The sequence below is a fragment of the Gorilla gorilla genome, chromosome 8 (genome assembly GCF_029281585.2).
Source record: "Gorilla gorilla gorilla isolate KB3781 chromosome 8, NHGRI_mGorGor1-v2.1_pri, whole genome shotgun sequence".
In the NCBI taxonomy this organism is placed as follows: Eukaryota; Metazoa; Chordata; class Mammalia; order Primates; family Hominidae; genus Gorilla; species Gorilla gorilla.
The window spans coordinates 145,562,879-145,584,566 of NC_073232.2; the positions used below are offsets into that span (position 1 = coordinate 145,562,879).

At 60.6% G+C, this 21,688-nt stretch overlaps 1 protein-coding gene across 5 annotated transcripts in view; it reads left to right on the top strand.

Annotated features, from left to right (window-relative positions):
* KNDC1 (kinase non-catalytic C-lobe domain containing 1) overlaps window positions 1–21,688 on the top strand; it is a 63,826-nt gene that overhangs the window by 24,664 nt on the left and 17,474 nt on the right. For 2 of the 5 annotated variants that reach the window (XM_055353969.2, XM_055353975.2), the window contains 12 exons: window positions 452–1,167; window positions 3,002–3,116; window positions 4,324–4,395; window positions 4,479–4,540; window positions 10,605–10,763; window positions 12,081–12,158; window positions 12,702–12,795; window positions 13,369–13,531; window positions 13,610–14,298; window positions 14,424–14,634; window positions 15,405–15,490; window positions 16,528–16,964. In XM_055353969.2, coding sequence (XP_055209944.2) covers window positions 452–1,167; window positions 3,002–3,116; window positions 4,324–4,395; window positions 4,479–4,540; window positions 10,605–10,763; window positions 12,081–12,158; window positions 12,702–12,795; window positions 13,369–13,531; window positions 13,610–14,298; window positions 14,424–14,634; window positions 15,405–15,490; window positions 16,528–16,964 — 2,882 coding nt within the window. The remainder of the gene's footprint in view (window positions 1–451; window positions 1,168–3,001; window positions 3,117–4,323; window positions 4,396–4,478; window positions 4,541–10,604; window positions 10,764–12,080; window positions 12,159–12,701; window positions 12,796–13,368; window positions 13,532–13,609; window positions 14,299–14,423; window positions 14,635–15,404; window positions 15,491–16,527; window positions 16,965–21,688) is intronic. The other 3 variants (XM_055353970.2, XM_055353971.2, XM_055353974.2) reach the window with 3 other exon arrangements.

A 21,688-nucleotide genomic window follows, 5' to 3' on the forward strand; every position in this document is an offset into this window, starting at 1 on the left:
GAGTAGGCAGTGTGTGCAGTGTGAAGTAGGCAGAACAGAGCCACACACAGCAGAGAGAGATCAATGCCATGTGTGGGAGGCGGCCGCTGACAGCCGTAGCCACATCATCCAGGTTCTTCCTGTGGGGACTCACGTGTGTAATCCTCGAGGAAAACGACGTGCCTTTGGATGAGATAATTAGGTCCAGGCTCCCATAGGAAGCCCCAGTGGGAAGCCCCGCCTGGCCTGGGGGAGAGGCAGCCCCAGCCTCTAATTAGCCAGGATGACCTGATGAGTAGGGCAGGCGAGGAAGGCGGGAGCCCCCGCTGTGAGAGCCTGGGTTGGGGTCTGTGATCGCGGGAGGGGAGGGGAGGGGAGAGGTGGGAGGGGAGGGGCAGGAGCAGAGGGGAGGGGAGGGGTGGGAGGAGAGGGGAGGGGCACCCAGCCGTGACCACATCTTGCTTGTGCCCAGATGTCAGCGAGAGCAGCTGGCGGGAGAGACCTGCCCCAGGAAACGCTGGGCCCAGGAGGCCGCCCGGGGACCCCAGCACTGACCCGGAGGTTCTGCCGACCCCCGAAGGCCCAGAGTCTGAGACCAGCCGGGGCCCCAGAGCCTCCCCAACCAAGGCTCTGCTGTCCACCCCGGTGAGAAATGGCGAGAGCCACAGCCGGGAGGGGCTGGCCGGCCTCGTCCTGGATGCCGAGCGCACCCTCGGGGAGCTGGACAGAGACACCGTCAGGAGAAGCCGCCTGCGGAAGGTGCAGACGTTCCCTAGGCTGCTGTCCGACAGCCCCGAGGCCACCCTCTGCCTGCCGCTGACCCGCGGGAAAAGCCAGCTGCCCATATCGGAATTATTCTCTCCGGACCCCAGGAAGGCCTTTCTGGACAGGAAAAATGGCCTTTCTAGCTTCCAGGCTCAGCCCAAATGCAGGCTGTGGCCGGAGCAGGAGCCGGAACACCAGCTGGGACGGGTTCCCTGTGCAGGCCGCAGCGCGGACAGGGGCCCTGGGGTGCCCGGCAGTCCAGGACAGCCCGAGACTTCACACCCCAGCCAGGGGCCAGCAGAGGCCAGACCCTCACCCTGCCCTGCAGACCCTCGAGATGCTAGCGGTGAAGCCCAGACTCCCAGGGACGATGAGGGAATTTCAGAAGGAGCCAGGCAGCTGGAAAGTGCAGCCGCGGAGCAGGTGGGTGCCCGGGTCTTGTGTGTGGGTGGAGGGGTCAGCGGTCAGTGAGTCCGGGGCCGGGCTTCTCCACAGACGCAAACGCTTTGTTTAACTCAGAGAATTAACCTTCACCCTCGCTCCATAATTAAAGACATTTTCATTGAGCTGCCCCGTTTCTGAAGGAAGCTGTGGCTGCGGCTGGGGATGCTGTCACCCAGGCGTGGCCTCTCGGGTGGACGTTTGCCTCTGGATGACCCAGAAAGCAGCCGCCTCCTCAGCCCTGCCCGGCTCCTCGCACAGCCCCGCACGGCCGTCCCGAGGGGTTAATTTTCTTCCGGGAAGCAAGGCCAGCAGCCCCGGCTCCGTGATGTCATTTCAGGGGCTCCGTCTCCCCAGTCCTGATGCTCACAGCCCTCCTCATCTTCCTATTCTGACGGTTTAAAAGTTAGAAACCAAAGCTGTGGGTTGAGCTTGCTCATCTGTGGGGCTTGGTGGTGTCGGTGCTGGGCCACCTCCGCTGCCTCCGCGGGGACGCTGGGATCTGGTGCGGCTGCCCGGACGTGGCCTCCACACAGGATGGGGCCTCCCCAGCCCAGTGCTGCCCCTGGTCAGCTGCTCCTCACGAGGGATGGAGGATGCTGTTGGAGCCAGTGTTCTGGGGGGCCTGGTCCGTCGGCCCCTCTGTCCAGCCGAAGACGCTTGGGCCAAGGCCTGGCCAAGTGCATTTTGCCCTACTTGGCTCCTCAGTGAGCCACCCCCAGCTGTGTCCCCGTGAGCTCCTCCGGGCAAGGTCACCTGAAGTCAGTGGCCTGCATGCAAGTCCATCTGCCAGGCAGCGCCTGGCCTGGGGACGGGGGTGCCCTCAAGCCACCAGGCCTCGTTGATCTGAAGGACAAGGGCGCAGTGCCCCGTCGCCCTCCACCACTCTCCCACTGCTCTCCCTGGCAGCACGCCTTCCCACGCACAACAGCCTACCTTCCCGAAGGGCACACGGAGGCACAGGGTGGCCCAGCCACCTGTTGGAGGGTGGACTTTGGTCCCAGCTGTCCGTGAGGCCTTGGAGTGGAGAGCGGCCTCCCAGGCTGAACGCACGCCTGGTGTCACAGTGTGTGTGTACATGAGAAAATGCACCCAACAAAAGCCACCACTTCAACCCTCTGCAAGAGCACAGCTCAGCGGCATTGGGTGTGTTCACGCTGTTGCACAGCTGTCCTCATCAGCCCACACAAAACCCCAACCCCCGAGCCCGCCCCCTGCACCCCGTCCCGCCCTCCACCTCCATGAGCTCCGTCCAGGGGCCTCATGGGAGTGGGATGGACAGAGCTGTGTGTCTGGTCTCTTCACTGAGCCCACTGTCCTCACGGTTCCTCCCCAGGGAGCCTGCGTGAGAACCCCCCATCCCTGTCCCGAGGCCAAGCGCCATCCACACTGCCCCTGCGTCCGTCTGTGGATGCCTGGGTGCTCCCCGTGCTGGCTATTTCGAGCCGTGCTTTTGGGAACATGGGTGTGCACATATGCGTGAGCCCTGCCCTCAGTTCCTCGGGGAATGTGGCCGCGTGGAACTGCTGTCACCTGGGAGGTGTATGTTGAGCTTTTCGAGGAACGGCAGCACTGTCGTCTGCAGTGGCTGCACCGTGGGACGTTCCCACCCACAGGGCCAAGGGCCCCAGTCTCCCCACAGCCCCCACACGCTGGAGTTGACTTAGGGACCTCCCCAGCCCTTCTGTCAGGTGTAGGGGGGCGCCTACTCGGGCTGAGTGGGCCTCACCCTGGCCTGTCCCCCGGACATGCCTCTCCAGGCGGCGGGCCCTGGCAAGGGGTGTCCACACTGACCTCGCCGCTCTCCTGCCCACAGTGGGTGTCCCTGCAGGACCTCCTGTCCCAGCTGGGCCGGCCCTTCCGGGAGTACGAGCTGTGGGCCCTGTGTCTGGCCTGCCTCCGCGCACTGCAGACACGCCCTGAGCACCCAGGTGACGCACCCACCATCCCATCCCCCCCGCCGTCCCACCCCCCACGCCGTCCCACACCCCCGCCATCCCCACCCCATCCGCCGTCCCACCCCCCACGCCGTCCCACACCCCCGCCATCCCCACCCCATCCGCTGTCCCACCCCCCACGCCGTCCCACACCCCACGCCATCCCATCCCCCCCACCGTCCCCACCCCCCACCGCCATCCCACACCCCCGCCATCCCCACCCCATCCGCTGTCCCACCCCCCACGCCGTCCCGCACCCCCCGCTGTCCCACCCCATCCGCCGTCCCACCCCCCACGCCGTCCCGCACCCTTGGCTGTCCTACCCCCGCCATCCCACACCCCCCGCTGTCCCACCCCCCACGCCGTCCCACGCCCCCTGCTGTCCCATCACGCCTACCGTCCCATGCGTAACTGGCCCCCACCTGAACCAAGGGACCCAGGGGCAGCCAGGACAGTGTCTCTGGTGAACGGAACAGGCGGCTCCCGTCTGGAGCACCTTGTGGGTGCCTGCTGGGTTGCAGCACCAAGGGAGGTGTGGGGACAGATGCAGGTGGGCCTTGAAACCGGTGACTGTGCTGTAAAGAGGAACGGGGACTTTGCCATGGCCCTCGCCCACACATTCTCAACACAGTGACATTGTCCCCAGGGAGGCAGCAATTGGCTTTGGAGTGGGGAGGGAATCTTCAGCATTGCACAGGTCTGCCCCGTCGAAGCCCAGCCCTGCCAGACATCAGAGTAGACGGACGGTGCATCTGAGACGTAAAAACGTCCTGGGGGTGATGAGGGCAGCATCTGAAAGGGCTGGGGGAGAGGCCATCGGAGACACACCCGGCTCCAGTGTCCGTCCACCGTGAGCCCGTGGCTGCCCCGTGGGCCCTGACTCGGGACGGGGCCTGTGACACGGGGGCTTCAAGTTACCGTGTTCTCCCTGCCGCTCGGCTCCCTTTCAGCCGCCGATATGCCGCTGCAGCCACTGTGTCGGCTGGGGCAGCGCTACCCTCGGGGAGGGCTGGGAGGAGGCAGCTCCGAGGACCCCGGGGGCTGGGGTCAGGCCGTGTGCGTGCACTGGCAGGTGCGTGCCCGTGCAATGGGGAGGCTGGGGGGCTGCCCGGCCTGACCGAGGCTCCGCAGCTCCTTCCCCCCAGCCAGCCCCAAGTGCGGGGCAGCATGCATACCCGCCCTGACCCAAGCTCTGCCACAGCCTACCTGTGTCTGGACTCTGTGCTGGTTGCTGAGGACGGGGCTGTGCTCTTCCAGCCACCCCCTGCCAACGGTGAGTGTGTGGGTTCCCCCTCAGGCCGAGTCCAGCACCGGCTCGCCAGGGGTGAGGAAAGCTCAGTCGGGTTTCTCTCTTAGGTTCCTATGACTCGTTCTTTCTGGCTCCCGAGCTGGCAGAGGAGAGGCTGGTAACTGAAAAGGTACCCGGGCCCTCCCCACCCTGCCCCAGCCCTGCCCCCAGCCCTCGGGGATGCCACGTCCCCCATCTGTCCAGCAGCCTCCCATCAGGACTCGAGGGAGTCAGGGCAGCCCTTCTTGGCCAGGCGGCCACAGGCGGTATCTGCCAGCAGGGCCGTGGCTCTGGCCGGGGCACCAAGACAGGGCTGGGTGTGGACGGCACTGGCCATGTGCACTAGAGCTGCGCCTCCTGGCTCACGAGAACTAAGAGCTAAACATCCAGGGATGTGTATAAGGCACCTGTGAAACATGAGCATTCTTAAAATTTAAATTATACAAATGTAAATACAATTCAATAAATTACATTCAAAATCAAGGTAAAACTTCCACTCAGGAATGATAGAAATGTGCACTTCCCACTCCTCCCACCGAGGAAGAGCACTAAGTACCCTACACTAAGCGCCCTGCACTAAACAAACACCCTGCAATAAGCACCCTGCACTAACCACCCTGCACTAAACACCCTGCACTAAGCACCCTGCACTAACCACCCTGCACTAAACACCCTGCACTAAGCACGCTGCACTAAACAAACACCCTGCACTAAACACCCTGCAGTAAGCACCCTGCACTAAGTACCCTGCAGTAAGCACCCTGCACACTGTGCAAAAAACAAGCACCAGGCCACCTGCAGGGGGAGGAGACGGCAGCCGGCGAGGGGCCTCTGGACCAAGGAACAAGGCAGCTGTGAGTGCCCTGGGTTTTCCTTCTGCCTCACATATTGAGACTTGGAGGTAAAGAAGCCGGTGACCGGGAAAAAGCAATGGGTGCACACTAAAAGCCGCGCTTTTTCATCTTCTGGGGATGTTGTCTAGAGAAACTCGGAATGGTCCGCCATTTGCCAAACCATCGAAGGCTTTCCTGCAGTCTAGCCTGTAACGAAAAGAGGCTGTCCCGAACCCCAGCAATAGATCGTTCACCTTTACACCAAGAAGGCTGGGAAAGCACCGTCATCTGCAGGTGGCCCAGGCCGACCTCAGGGGGTTGGTGCTGTGAGACCTGAAGCTCTTATGAGATTGTCTCAAACAAAAACCGCGTCTGTGAGGCTGCAGTGGCTCTGTGTGCACTGTGTGTGTTCCTGTAGGATCCCTTCAGGGTTAGTGCTTTCCCCTTCAAGGAACGAAAATCGCTGGGAAAGTGCTGAGGCACAAGCACAGAGTCAGAAAACTAAGAAAAAATGAAGCTTTTTGGAGTAATAAAAAAGAATTTAAGCCCCAACTGGCCAGGCATGGTGACTCACGCCTGTAATTCCAGCAATTTGGGAGGCCAAGGCGGGCAGATCACTTGAGTCCAGGAGTTCGAGACCAGCCTGGGCGACATGGCGAAACCCCATCTCTACTAAAAATACAAAAATTAGCCAGGTGTGGTGGCACGTGCCTGTAATCCCAGCCAGGTGTGGTGGCACATGCCTGTAATCCCAGCCAGGTGTGGTGGCACATGCCTGTAATCCCAGCCAGGTGTGGTGGCACATGCCTGTAATCCCAGCCAGGTGTGGTGGCACACGCCTGTAATCCCAGCCAGGTGTGGTGGCATGGGCCTGTAATCCCAGCCAGGTGTGGTGGCACATGCCTGTAATCCCAGCCAGGTGTGGTGGCACACGCCTGTAATCCCAGCTACTCGGGAGGCTGAGGTGGGAGGATTGTTTGAACCCAGGAGGTTGCAGTGAGCCAAGATCGTGCTACTACACTCCAGCCTGGATGACAGAGCGAGACCCTGTCTCAAAAAATAAATAAATACCCCAACGGGGCCGGGTGTGGTGGCTCACACCTGTAATCCCAGCACTTTGGGAGGCCAAGGCAGGCGGATCACCTGACGTTAGGAGTTTGAGACCACCCTCGCCAACATGGTGAAATCTCATCTCTACTAAAAATACAAAAATTAGCCAGGGGTGGGTGGTGGTGTGCACCTATAATCCCAGCTACTTGGGAGGCTGAAGCAGGAGAATTGCTTGAACCCAGGAGGCAGAGGTTGCAGTGAGCAAAGATGGTACCACTGCACTCCAGCCTGGTTGACAGAGTGAGACTCAGTCTCAAAAAAATAAGTAAATAAAACAAATGCCCCAACAAAAGCCTGGGTCTGTAATCAGAGGACCAGGGAGGACCAGGATGCATTTACACCCCCTGCTCTGCACCAACCAAACCCCACAGGAGCACCACGGCCCCGCCCAGAAAGGGCCGAGCCTGGAGCCTGGACTCATCTTTGTGAGACTGCAGAGAAGTGTCCAGTGCCTGCCCTGGCCCCAGGTGGCCTCAGAGAAAGTGAGCAGGAGCCAGGACCTTCCTTCCCTGCAGCGTGTCCTGCAAGGACAACTGGAAATCATGGCTGAAAGGAATGGAGACCACACCAGCAAGTGGAAACGCATCCCATGCTCACAGATGGGCAGGGTCAGTGTTGGTAAAACAGCTACACTGCCCAAAGCAATCCGCAGAGTCAATGCTATTGCTATCAAACTACCAATGTCATTTTTCACAGAATTAGAGGAAACTTCTGAAATTCATATGGAACCAAAAAAGAGCTGAAATAGCCAAAGCAATTTTAAGTGAAAAGAACAAAGCCAGAGGCATCACGTTACCCAACTTCAAACTATACAACTTCAAACTATACTACAAGGCCACAGTAACCCAAACAGCATGGCACTGGTACAAAAACACATAGACCAATGGAAGAGAATAGAAAGCCCAGAAATAAGGCTGCACGCCTACACTCATCTGATCTTTGACAGAGCTGACAAAATCAAGCAATGGGGAAGGACTCATGATACCAAGAATCAGGAAGATGTCAAACTGAATGAAAACAGGCAACCAATGATACCAACCTGGAGATGACAGAAATGTTAAAAGTGACTTTAAAATTTTTAAAGCAACCATCATAAAAATGCTTCATTGGGCAATTGCAAACACACTTGAAACAAATGAAAAAGTTTCAGCAAAGAAATACAAAGTTTCAACCAAGAAATAGAAAAGAAAAAGAAAAAGCTAATGGAAATTTTAGAGCTGATTTTTTTTAAAAACTCAATGAATGGGCTTAATAGCAGAATAGAGAGGGCAGAGGAAAGAATTGGTGAAATGGAGACAATAGAAATTACACAGTTTGGACAACAAAGAGAAAATAGACCAAAAGAACTGAACAGAACCTGAGAAGCTTGTGGGACTATAATAAAAGATCTAATATCCATGTCATCAAAATCCTGGAAAGAGAAGAGAAGGAGGGTGGTGCATAAAAAGTACTTAAAGAAATAATGGCTGAAAACTTCCAAATTTTGGCAAGACACATAAGCCTACAGATTTCAGAAGGTGAGAAAACCCCAAACATGATCAATGCAAAGAAATCCACACCAGGACACATCATAGTCAAACCTCTGAATACTAACCCTCCCCTCTCCGAAAAAATAAAAATAAAAATAAAAAACAAAAAGAAGAGAGAGAAACAGCAGCTTACATATATACACATATGGGGGGGAAAAACAGTTCAAATGATCAGATTTCTCATCAGTAACTATAGAGGAAGTGCATAGCATTTTTTTAAGTGCTGAAAGAACTTTCAACCCAGAAACCTATTTCCAGCAAAAATATCCTTCAGAAATTAAGGAAACAGGCTGGGTGCAGTGGCTCAGGCCTGTAATCCCAACACTTTGGGAGGCTGAGGCAGGTGGATCACCTGAGGTCAGGAGTTTGAGACCAGCCTGGCCAAGATGGCAAAACCCTGTCTCTACTAAAAATACAAAAATTTGCCAGGCATGGTGGTGGGTGCCTGTAATCCCAGCTACTTGGGAGGCTGAGGCAGGAGAATCACTGGAATCTGGGAGGTGGAGGCTGCAGTGAGCCCAGATACAGCCATTGCACTCCAGCCAGGGCGACAAGAGCGAGACCCTGTCTCTTAAATAAATAAAGGAGGAAGAAGGAAGAAAGAAGGAAGGAAGAAGAACAAGAAGAAGGAAAAAGGAGAAGGAAGGAGGAAGAGAAGAAGAAAGGAAGATTGACAGAGTAATGTTTAGAAACATGACCTAACCATGTACTGTCTACCAGAAACTCACTTCAAATAAAACAATGTAAGTAGGTTGAAAGTTAAAAGAGTTGAAAAAGATACATTATGAAAATGATAAAAAGAAAGCAGGAGTGACTGCATTAATATCAGGTTAAGTGTACTTCAGAACAAAGAAAATTACCAGAGATAAAGAGGGACATTCTATAACAATAAAGGGTCAGTCCACCCAGAAGACATAGCAATCCTAAACATATATGCACCAAATAACAGAGCTGCAGAATATGTGAAGCAAAACTGATAGAATTAATAGAGACACAGATGAATCCACAATTATAGTTGGAGATGCCAGTTTCCCCTCTCTGAACACTTGATAGAACAATCAGACTGTAAACCAGTAAAAATATGAAGGAACTCAACAACACTGTCAATCAACACGGCTGGATCAACATTTAAAGGACACTCCACCTAACAACAGCAGAATCCACATTCTTCTCAGTTGCCCCACTGACTATACACCAAGCTAGACCAAATCCTGAGCCATAACGCAAACCTCAACAAATTTAAAAGAATTTAAGTCATACAAATGTGTTCTCTGACCACAGTAACAAAAATAAAAGGGAAATTTTCCAAACACTTGGAAACGAAACAACACATTCTAAATACTCTATGTGTCAAAGAGAAAATTTCAAGGAAATTTTAAAAACATATAGAACTGAGTGAAAATGAAAATGCAACATATGGCGAACCAGGATTTTTGTGCCAATGGCGATGTGCTGGCTGAGATACTGGACTATAGTTTTGCAAGCTGCTACTGTTGTGGAAACTGGGTACAAAGTACATGCGCTCTCTCTATTACTTATTAAAACTATGTCAATCTACAATTATCACAAAATAAAAGGTTAATTTTTTAAAAGTGTAACAAGTGCTCAAAATGGGTAATTTCCTACTTACCTGACTCTAGTTGGCTGTTAGTATGCTCGTGGGGCTGTCTGCGTCTGCTGTGCCTGGATGGTGGAGACTCTGTAAAGGGGAGCTGCCTCTTCCCAGCTCCACGCTCAAGGGCACTGCATTGGTAGCTGGAAGTGAGCCACATGGGAGTACTTACACCAGGGAAAGCAGCAAATGCTACAAATGTCTTGTTCTGTTGACTCTGGACTTACTGAAGTGATGGAGAACACGTGGATGATGTGATTGAACTTAAAAGTGTGTCATGTCTGTGGCCGCTCCCTTGAGAATAGCCCAAAAGGTGGAGGACGTGGTCTTACGATATCAACCACGACCATCTGATTCAGCAAAGACGTCGCTCAGAGGGGTGCCCCGAATTCCAGCATGGGTCTGTCCGGCTTCACTTCCATCTCATTTACTGAAATGAATGAAAACATCAACCAACACTCATGTCAGAAGCACTCGTGTATTGTGGTGGACTGTGGATGAACATGGGTAAAAATCAATGAAAGCCTTCAGTGAGAATTGACTGGCTTTGTGGAACTTACAAAACGTGCATCAAATGGTGTGCTGTGCATCCCTTACATCAGCAACGTGCCGGATGAACTCAGTTTGCACACAGGCGGTGTGTTCGCTCGGAGAGCCAGTTGTTAGCCATGTAGCAGCACGGCACCAGTCGGGGGGCTCCCGGGAGCGGGCACCAGTCCGGGGGCTCCCGGGAGCGGGCACCAGTCGGGGGGCTCCTGGGTCCGTGAGGTGGGGGCTATGCTGGCCGGTTCTAATCAAACCTTCGAGCTGCTGCCTTCGTGAGGAGAGTGGAAGGTGGGAAAGTCCAGTTGAGGCTTCCAACCCTCTGGTGTTTAAAATGCGGACAGAACCATGGGGGAGAGTTTGACCTGCAGGTTCCTGGACCACGACCTGGAGGCGGATGCAGGGGTCCAGGGTGGGGCCTGATAGATGCTGAGGAGGGTTCCTGAGGAGAGCCCCTCTGTGGGGGCAGTGCCTGGGTGCCCCTCAGGGTGCCTGAGGTGGGCAGGTCTGCTGGGCACAGCAGCCCACAGCCCTGCAGTCGACACTATTCTCTCCCCACCCGCCCAGGCCTCTGTGTACTGTGTGGCCGCCGTTCTGTGGACCGCAGCCAAGTTTAGCGTCCCCCGCAACCACAAGCTGGCCCTGCCACGCAGGCTCAAGACCCTCCTCCTGGACATGGCCAGGCGCAGTGCCCCGGAGCGGCCGTCCGCGGCTGAGGCCATCAAGGTAACCACACCGCAGTCATGGTCCCAGCCCAGGGTCCAAGGACTGTGGGCAGTGGCCGCCCTCGCTGAGCTGGGGGTGGAGGAGCACGGGCTGCCGGTGTCCAGGTGATGAGGCCACCAGGTCTGTTTCTGGGTCCCTGTTTCTAGACGTCGGCCTGGCCGTCGCATGGGGAAGGGGGTGGGTTTCGCGTCATGGCCACGTCCATGTGGGTGGACAGCATGGGGGTCTCTGCTGCTCCCCACCATGGCCATTCCTCCTGCGGAGCCCGCTCTCTCCAGCTTGTCCAAGAGGCCAGGGCGGGGGCAAGGGGTGTCCTGTGGCCACGTGCAGATCCCTGCTCTTAGGCCCTGCTGGAGGGGAGCAGAGAGAGGCCTCCACACCCCACCCCCCACCCCGAACCCCCACCTCCTCTGAGGATCCCACCAGCCCCGCCCCTCCCTGCCTGGTCTCCCTGCTGGACTCAAGCTTTGGGGCTGGGTTCTAACGTACTCCTGCTGGGACCTGCATCCGCACCCGGCATGGGGACCAGCGGGTGGACCAGCAGGTGGGGCAGGAGCCAAACTCTCATGTGTCAGTGATCAGGAGGACCTCCTGGGGAGGAGCCATGTTTGGGTGATCAGGAGGACCTCCTGGGGAGGAGCCCAGCTGTGTGTGGGTGATCAGGAGGACCTCCTGGGGAGGAGCCGAGCTGTGTGTGGGTGATCAGGAGGACCTCCTGGGGAGGAGCCGTGTCTGGGGGAGCGGAGACGGCCATGGGGTTGGGGACCTGGGTCCAGCCGTCTCCGCCTCGACTGCTCTGTGGTCTTGGGCGGGTTGCTCAGACCCTCTGGGCCTCTCAGGCCTCCTCTGCCGCGGGAGGATGAGATCTAGACACAGCTGGGCGTCTGCTAAGCAGTGAAAGCAGATTTTATTCAGTAACTACTGAGAGCTGGGAAAGCTGAGCTCAGTTCCCACGTGCACAAGGCCTGGGCTTATAAAGGGAGGACAGGAGTGGCCGGGGGCAGGGAGCGCGGGGCTCAGGCGAACGTGACCAAGGGCTGCCAGTGTCCAGGCGACGAGGCCACCAGGTCTGTGGCCAACGTTGGGTTTGGGATTCTGCCCTCGCAGGGAGCCTGGGGGACAGTGGCCGACTGTGAGCCCTTTTCAGGAAATGCTCTAAGAAAGGCTTGTCCGGGGCCTGTAGTTGGGTGTCGGTGAGAACAAACAGGAAACCCTCCTGGCAGCCCTGAGCTTTTTCAGATGGGGACCCAGTGACATGGGGACGGTGCAGCCGTGGCTGAGGCCTGTCGGGGAGTGTGAACTATCTCCTCCCTCCAGGTGTGCGGCAGCTACCTCCTCCAGCGAGGCATGGACAGCCGGAAAATCCTTGCCCACCTCAGAGCTTCCATCTGCCAGGTGGGCTAGAACAGCCAGGCCGCCTCCTCCCCCGCCGCTCTTAGCTTCCTCCCACCTGGACGCACTTGCCCTTGCCTGGCCGCTCCCGGCAGCCCCACACCCCGGTCTCTGTTGACCACCGAGCTGTGGGTGGGTGCATCTGGGGGTGCAGGGGGACACTCGAGTCCCATCTCCTAAAGGCCCCGCAGTGGCCCCCCAGGGACCCAGATCAGGATCAGGGCAGGATCCCAAGGATGGCGGCCCAGCACCCACCCCGGGCGCAGAGAGCTTTGGGAGTGTGGGCCCTGAGTCTCGGGTGGTGCCGGCGTCTCCCACTCCCCGGAACCCACAGAAACCTGGTTGGATTGGGAGGCAAAGGAGCCCCAACGGCTCCCTCTCCAGGCAGAGCCACTGCAGAGCTCGGGCCGTGCAGCCGCCATGCCCGGCTCCTCCCCAGCAGGAAGCTCCACGGCACCGACGGGTGGTGGGGGATGCCCTGTGGGTGTTGCCGGCGCTGGTGGAGCTCCGTGGTCACCTGGCCCAGGGCTGTCACCTCCTCCCCAGGTGTACCAGGAGGAAGAGACCATCAGCCTCCAAAACGCCTTCTCAGTGGTTGAACTGAAGCCCAGTGTGGCACCAGCCCCAGAGCCCAGCCCAGGTGGGGCCCTGACCAGCCCCTGCTGCCCCACCAGCTCCTGCACCTGACACCACAGCTGCCCCCACCTCTGCATGGACAGACACAGCCGGGCACCTCCCGGAAACCTGGGCAGCAAGTCCAGAGCTCGGCCAACGTGGCCCACGCAGCCCAGCCTGCCTGCCCCTGCCAGCCCCCATCTCCCAAAACTCCCAGTCGCTCAGGCCCCAGCTCCAGGTTCTCACTCCCATCTCCCAGCAGCTGGCCCTCCCAAGCCCACATCTGGAGACCCCCCCGAGTCCACACAGAGCCCACCCCCCCCCCCCCCGTACTGAGCCCTCCTCAGCAGGCCCCTCCAAGGCTTCTGGTGGGGCCTGGTCTTGCTGGCCTGTCCCCGCCTGCTGGCCCTCCCCCAAGCCCCAGTCTCACCCACCCTCCCGTTCCAGGGCCCAGCACAGAGGAAGCCCCCAGGGCCATGTGGGAGGGGACGCGGCACCACGCACTGGGTGGGATGAGCACTGGGTGGGATGAGCCGGTGGTGCGGCACGTGCTGGGGTCACTCCGCCCGCCCGCACCCTCAGTCCCCTGGCTCCCCAGGCTTCCTGCCGGTGAACAGCGACACCGGGCTTGTGGCTGTGCCAGGGCCTGTGCCCGGCCAGCACCCCTGCGGTGAAGAAGCCACCCAGCTGCCTGCAGCGTTCACCTCCGAGGCCACGCACTTCAAGCCCATTGTCCTCGCGCAGGACGCAAGTGTGGCCAGGTGGGCATCGTCCCCACACCCCGGAGCTGCTGGGTCCCGGGCGCAGGCAGCCCCTCCTGAGCTCTGCTCCTCCCGTAGGGACCAGCCTGCCTTGGCCCAGGAGGAGTCCGAGGAGAGGGGCGGCCAGAGGGAGGGAGAAGGTGAGGAGAAGCTCTCCCCAGAGGCCCACGCTGGGTCCCCCAGCCTGAAGACGCCTGACGGGCCGGTGCCTGGTCTGGGGCCACAGGGAGCAGCCCCAGAGCCTCTTGGGGCGTCAGTGCGGCGTGACTCAGCCCAGGGCTGCCCCTGCCCTCCACCCCAGGCCCCAGCAAAGCAGCCAGAGGGGGCCTCATCGGCAGCTCCCGGCTCTCCAGTCCCCGCCCCGCCCACGAAGGCATCTGCGCTGCCCGTAGAGCAAGGGCCGGCTGAGCCGATCCCACCTGGAGTCACTTCTGGGGGCCTCAGGCCCGATGCCCTGGGGCCCACCACGGCCCACCACGGCCCACGCCACCCACCCAAGCCCCCACGAAGCAAGGCCACCGAGCGCCTGGGCCGGGAGCCAGAGGGCCCCGGGGCCACCCCTGCCGGGGAACCTGATGACCAGAGCCCAGACAGTGTCCCAGAGAGGCCACGACCCGCAGACCGGAGGCTCTGTCTGCCCTGCGTGGACGCCTCGCCACTCCCAGGGAGGACGGCCTGCCCGTCGCTGCAGGAGGCCACGCGCCTCATCCAGGAGGAATTTGCCTTCGATGGCTACCTGGACAATGGGCTGGAGGCTCTGATCATGGGTACGTGGGGGCCGCAGACGCCCCAGAGGAGGCCTGGGCCAGGGAGAGCCCCACAGGGGACTCGGGGCCGCCCCACGCCCGTCCCCCAGCCCCCCAGCCGAGACCAGCCTTGTCCGTTTCGTCAGCCACGAGGGAACCAGATGAGCAGCCCTGCCACCGTCTCACTTGTCTCCATGGTTTTGCAAAACCAGGGGAGTACATCTTCGCCTTGAAAGATCTCACCTTTGCCACCTTCTGTGGCGCCATTTCCGAGAAGTTCTGTGACCTGTACTGGGATGAGAAGTTGCTGCAGAACCTCTTTAAGGTGGTCAACGGGCAGGCGTCACCCTCCCCAAGGTGGGTGCCCAGGTCGGCCCTGCATCCCCGCCCCTCCCTGATGCCCACTGTGCCCGGGCCCTGCTGCCCTGACCCGGGCCCAGCCTTCCCCTCCCAACCCTCGGCTTCCATCTCGCTGCCGTCTCCAGAGGGGCCACCCTTGGTGGAGATGGGTGGGGGTCCCAGCAGCCCCTCCTTGGGCCTGACGCCTACTCACAGCTTTCCCATCGGGCCTGGGTTTCTTCTGGAGCAAGAAAGGGCTTTCAGGGACTATGAGGCAGGGGCTCTCCGGCAGGCTGCAGGGGGCCTGGGCAGTGGTGGCCACAGGGCTCCCTGCTCAGAGGGACCAGTGTGAGGGCCCCAAGGAGAAGAGACTCCCAAACAGGCGGCCCCAGACCCCGCAGGGCCCAGCACTGAGCTGTGTTGGGTGGGGCGGCGGCCACCCCACATTGCCTTGCTCACAGCTCGACGCGGTGCCAGCAGCCCGGGCAGCTCCTCCGTGTGCGTGTGGAGTAAACACAGCTGTGAGCAAGGGCACCCACCCCAGCCCCGGCCTCCTCGGCCTCGCAGCACTGAGAGGCTGCTCCAGAGTCCCCCCAGGGACCCCGAGCAGTGAATGACCCAGGGATCCCGTCGGCTGCTGTGCCCCTTAGTGACCGAGAGGGGTGAGCTCCTACCGCCTCCAGCGAGAGCTCCACATAGACGTGTGGGCCTGTGGGCCCGGTCCTGTGGAGACTGCGGCCTCCTCCCAGTGGGCGGAGGTGGGGACTGACCTGCATTCTCGTCATCAGCACGGCCGAGGAGGCTGGGTCACAGCTCGAGGGCAGCCAAAGCCCCCGCTCCCCGTCCAGCAAGAGGCCATCGCTGCACCGCCTGGGTAAGTGCTGGGCGGGCCCCGCGGCAGGAGCTCTGCTGGGCGGCTCCTCTGTGCTCTCTGCAATGCGGGGGGGCGCCCCAGGGTCCCGGCAGCCTCAGACTGCACTGCTCCAGCGGGGCTGCCTTTGCCCTGGGGGTGCCCAGCCAAAGGCCGTCCTCTCCTGGGGGTGCCCAGCCAAAGGCCGTCCTCTCCTGGGGGTGCCCAGCCAAAGGCCGTCCTCTCCTGGGGGTGCCCAGCCAAAGGCCGTCCTCTCCTGGGGGCGAGCAGGAGCCCAGGACCTTGGAGGTGGGGGGTCCTCTGTCACCGGCCACTGGGACAGTGGGAGCCACCAGGAGCCAGGTGGGATCCGCCCTCCAAGCAGAGGGGGGCCTGTGAGCCGGGGCTTTGGTGACAAGGCAGAAGTGGGCTTGCTGCCAAAAGACCCTGGGGCTGGGCTCCTGGCTTGTTAGCCCCAGGATCCCAGGGCACATGAGTGCCAGGCTGGGGACGTCCCAGCGTCCGGCCAGCAGGCTTGGTGTTAGGGACAAGGTGGGGGCGGTGGTCACCCTCAGGCTGTCCGTGGTCGTGGCCAGGCTTGGTGTTGGCCCCAGTTCCTATCAAGTGGGAGACCAGGCAGGCAGGCTGGGGCATGAGGCCCGTGCACTCCTGGATGGCAGGAAAGCCCTGCACAGGGGAAGCTTCCGCAGGGACAGAGCTGGGGACCACTTTTTAAATTCCAGAAGAAAAGAGGAGAGCGTGAGGGGGCAGAGGGACACAGTCCTGATAGCAGAGCCAGCGAGGACAGGGCCCGGCCCCACCCCAGGGCGAGTACGAGTTTGGAAGCAGTGAGGGCGCAGAGTGGGGCTCCATCTGGGGAGAGGCCTCTCTCTGTCACCCGGCCCTGTGCGGCAGTTCAGGGTCCCAGCATCTCCCCTGCACTGGGAGGCGGCAGCCGTGCCCGGGGGGCGCCCGTGGTGGGCGGGTGCAAGACAGAAGGGCGTCGGGCGTGCAAGCACTACCGGCCTCCCATTAACAGCCTGCCCGGGCTCCGCCCACAGGAGCCGCTGTCCACGTAACCTGCGTCTCTTTCTTTCAAGGAAAAGAGAAGCCAGCCATGGCCAGGACCAGCAGCAGGGCCCCCTGCTCACCCACCTCGGTGTCAGATGTGGACTCGGACGCACTGTCACGGGGAAACTTTGAGGTGGGGTTTCGGCCTCAGAGGTCCGTAAAAGCCGAGAGAGCGCAGCAGCCTGAGGCTGGCGAGGACAGACGGCCAGCTGGCGGGGCCTCAGACGTGGAGGCAGTAACCCGACTGGCCAGGTCCAAGGGGGTCGGCCCAGCCTTGTCCCCCGGCCCAGCCGGATTCCAGAGCTGCAGCCCCGGCTGGTGCAGCGCCTTCTATGAGGCCGACTGCTTCGGGGCCGACGTCCACAACTACGTGAAGGACCTGGGGCGGCAGCAGGCGGACGGGGCCCTGCCCGACGCCCAGAGCCCGGTGAGTCCCAGGCCTTGGCACTGCAGGGTGGGGCAGGGCGTCTCCTTCCAGCAGAGCTTCCTGGTCACTGCAGGTGACAGATGGCACCGTGTGCCCAGAGCCCCCAACAGGGTGACACTGGTCCTGGTGCGCCCACCCCGTGGCTGTCGAGATGGTCAGGGCCCCCTCCCTGGGTTGAGCTCCACGTCTAGGGACAGGCTCGTCTGCACTGGTGCTCCTGGTGGCTCCACGTCTGGGGACAGGGAAGGGCTTTTCTCTCATGGTCGCCTGGGCGATGGGTTCACAGGAGGCCCCTCCATGCTCGTGACCAGGTTGCGTTCGGTTGTGTCTTCCGTGGGGCAGGCACGGCCTCCGGGGCCCTTGGGCAGCCTCGCTCTGCAGTGAAAGAAAACACCAGAAACGCCTGCCCAGCAAGTCCAGGCTGGGCCTGGTCGCTGCAGCCTGGTCCGGGCTTTCTGGCCAGCGGTGCCATCCTGGGTCAGGAGCAGCTGCAACTCCTCCCTGGCCAGCAGGGAGAGGAGGTCTTAGACCGGGGAGTCCTGGGTGCAGGAGAGGCCTGCAGAGCTCTGGATGCAAGGTGGGACCGGTGACCCACAGCCCCGACCTGGGCTGCATTCTCGAGAGCCCCAGGACTCCAGGATGGATGACAGGAGGGGCCCAGTGGCCATCAGCTCCGGGAACCTCTCCCACCACCGTCTGCCTTGAGCCGAGCCGTCGTGGGAAGCCTCCCCCAGCCTCTGGGCATCGGAGCCCTTCCTGGGGCTCCTCCTTGCTCCTCTCCTGCTGCCTCCTGGCCTGCACTTTATGACTCAGTCCAGAACATGACCCGGTGTCCCTCCAGGGCAGGTGAGGGGACAGGGGTTAAGCTCTGTGAAGCCTTCACTTCATTTCAGCTTCTGGGCCACGTGAAAGACCCGCACGGTGCTACAGCCTCTGCACCTGCATCTCGGACACCCCACACGGGGCCTGAGGGGGCTTCGAGGACGCAAAGGCCGCCCCCGGGGCTGGGGAGAGAAAAGACCTGAGGGGGCTTCGAGGACACAGGCCTCCCCCGGGGCTGGGGAGAGAAAAGGGCGGCCGGCACAGCAGACACCAAACGACCCAGCCCCCAAACGCAGGGAGTCCAGCAGGGAGCACTCGGCCCCCAAACGCACGGCGTCCAGCGGGGAGCACTCGGCCCCCAAACTTAACGGAGTCCAGCGGGGAGCACTCGGCCCCCAAACTCACGAAGTCCAGCGGGGAGCACTCGGCCCCCAAACTCAATGGAGTCCAGCGGGGAGCACTCGGCCCCCAAACTCACGGCGTCCAGCGGGGAGCACTCGGCCCCCAAACGCACAAAGTCCAGCAGGGAGCACTCGGCCCCCAAACTCACGAAGTCCAGTGGGGAGCACTCGGCCCCCAAACTCATGGCGTCCAGCGGGGAGCACTCGGCCCCCAAACGCACAAAGTCCAGCAGGGAGCACTCGGCCCCCAAACTCACGGCGTCCAGCAGGGAGCACTCGGCCCCCAAACTCACGGCGTCCAGCAGGGAGCACTCGGCCCCCAAATGCACGGAGTCCAGCGGGGAGCACTCGGCCCCCAAACGCACAGAGTCCAGCAGGGAGCACTCGGCCCCCAAACTCAACAGAGTCCAGCGGGGAGCACTCGGCCCCCAAACTCACGGAGTCCAGCAGGGAGCACTCGGCCCCCAAACTCACAGCGTCCAGCGGGGAGCACTCGGCCCCCAAACGCACAGAGTCCAGCAGGGAGCACTCAGCCCCCAAACTCAACGGAGTCCAGCGGGGAGCACTCGGCCCCCAAACTCAACGGAGTCCAGTGGGGAGCACTCGGCCCCCAAACTCACAGCATCCAGCGGGGAGCACTCAGCCCCCAAACTCACAGCATCCAGCGGGGAGCACTCGGCCCCCAAACTCACAACGTCCAGCGGGGAGCACTCGGCCCCCAAACGCACAGAGTCCAGCAGGGAGCACTCAGCCCCCAAACTCAATGGAGTCCAGCGAGGAGCACTCAGCCCCCAAACTCACGGCGTCCAGCGGGGAGCACTCGGCCCCCAAATGCACAGCGTCTGGTCCATGGCCACAGCCTCACGTTTCTCTTGGAGGAGCTACTGTGTCTGTTTCAAAACAGGAGGCTCAGAATCACAGCAAGGGCAAAAACCACCTGGAGACAGACTTTCACATCCGCAGCCCAAAACCCACATGGTGCAGCGAGGGCCATTCTCTGGGGCGGCTGGAGCAGCCGGTGGGCATTTCCTCCCTTCAGCGCTGACCCCCACCTACCGGTGCCGGCCGTGTGTGCTGGGCTCAGCCCTGCGGGTGCCCTGGGGCTGTGGAGCTGGCATCCGCATCTCCTCCTGTTAAAACAAGCGTGGCTCCCAGAGTCAGCGTGGACAGCACTGGTGTGGGTTCCTCCCCCGTCTGTCCGCACCGGTGAAGCCTGGCCTCGTGTTTCCCTCCTCACCGCCCCACATGTGGTGTGGATTTTAGTTCCGGTGGATTTATTAAAATCAGTCAAGACCGTCCTCCTCATGGAGTCCACCTGTGGTTCCCGCGTGAGGGGCGCCCCCGACGGACATCGAGTCTGACTGTGAATGGAGGCTGTGGAGGTGCCGGCCGGAGACGAATCTGCGTGAGCTGCACTCCAGCCAGGCGGGCATCGGGCTCGCAGGCACCTGCCTCCAGGTTCCCGGATGCGTCAGGGTACACAGACCTTTCCCAGGAGATTTTCTCGACATCAGCACCTCTGCAAATGGATGGGGGTGAGAGGGCTGGATGGAGCCTGACGCCGGTGACCTCAGGGGGCCGGACGAGGGCCCCATGGTGCAGGCCATGGGGGAACGTGGCCACCACCATCCTCAGAAGCCAGGACCAGGTGCCCCGGCAGCAGAACACAGCTCCATGGGGACACCTGCATTTACCAACCTCAACCTGCCCAGCCCGGTAGGTCCTTCCTTGATGATGGAATGTTCTAGACGCTGTCCACGGGGTAGCCAACAGCCACGTGTGGCTACTGAGCTCTGGAAACATGGCCCACGTGACTGAGGACCTGATGTTTTAATTTCACTGCACTTTAGGCAGCCACGGCAGCCTGCAGCTCAGTGTGGGAGGCGGGGTCGAACTTGGCTGGGTGGCAGCCGGATCCGGAGGGCTTGGGGAACCTGGCTTAGTGGCCGAGGTTCTGCAGAGGCCTGGTCTTTACCCAGCTGGGACACTGCCCACACTGCCGTAGCCGGGAGCCTGGCCCTCCGTGGCACCGCCACGGCCGCTGCTGAACCCGTGCGTGGGAGAAGACAGCACAGGGACCCCGTCTCCATGGAACCACCAGATAGAGCGGATTCAAGTAGTTAAATAGAAATGTCGCCTGCATTTTTTTATTTTGCAAAAAACATTCAAAAATAAACCCTGTCAATAGCAGAGTCTCTGGCGGCTGACAAGGCGAGGGGGTGGCTGTGTGGATCTGAGCCAACCGCACTTCACAAAAGGAAGCCTGGTGGACCGGCTAACGGATGAGCCCCTCGGGGCGGTCGCTTCGGGCCCTGGGCACGTGAACCCCTCACAGGAGGCTGCGGGCCGAGGGCTGCTGCGCCTCTCACCTCTGCCCCCAGCCAGGTGCCCCTGCCCCGTGGCACCTCACAGTCCCCCTGAAGACCTGCTGCTCAAGGCCCAGCTCCCATGGACCCCCAAGACTTCCCAGACCCCTCACCCCAGAAGCACCACCCTCCTCACCCCCAGAATCACCACCCTCCTCAGTACTGGGCCAAGCCCCACGGGTGCAGGAGGAGGCTGTATCTGCCCCTGTACCCCTGGAGGGAAGGGCCGTCTCTGGGGTCACTGCCCTGGCAGCCCATCCTCAGGGCGCCCCTCCTCCAGCCTCTATGCCCGTGTGCCTGTCCCGTAGGACAGGAGTGCTCAGATGAGGGCTGCCCGGCCAGGCGTGGGAGGCATCCTGGGACAACGTGGCGCCCTCTCCCTGAATGTAGAGTCCCGTCCAGGGAGGCACTCAGCCCCAGCTGCTGTCTGTGCATGAAGCAGCACCCGGCGGCCCTTGCCCCCAGCTCCTGCGGTCAGGACCTGCCCGTCTGGCCTCAGTCCTGCTTCCCTCATGGCGACAGCCCTGGGGATGAGGTCCCTGGCTCCGTCTCACAGGCAGGAACTCAGACCCTGGGCAGGTTCCGGAGAATCACACCCGGGCGCGCACTCACATTTACACTCAACGCTCATGCTGTACGGAGCAGCCAAGGGCGGGGGCAAACCCTGCGGCCGCCGCCCAGCAAACCGCAATGGTCCAGCCAGTGGGTTCCCGGGAGGAGGGTTTTTGGGGGGCTCATCTGCACAGGCCAGCTGGAATCCACATCATTGGGCTTAAGTTTAAAAGAAAGGCAAGGCTGGTGCAGTGGCTCACGCCTGTAATCCCAGCACTTTGGGAGGCTGAGATGGGAGAACTGCTTGAACTCAGGGAGTTGGAGGTTGCAGTGAGTTGTGATCGTGCCACCGCACTCCCACCTGGGCAGCAGAGCGAATCGGGCCACCGCACTCCAGCCCGAGTGACAGAGCAAGACCTCATCTCAAAAAATATAAAATAAAATAAAAAAGTCAATAAAAATAAAAAATGGCCAGGCGTGGTGGCTCACACCTGTAATCCCGGCACTCTGGGAGGCCGAGGCGGGCAGATCACCTGAGGTCGGGAGTTCAAGACCAGCCTGACCGACATGGAGAAACCCCATC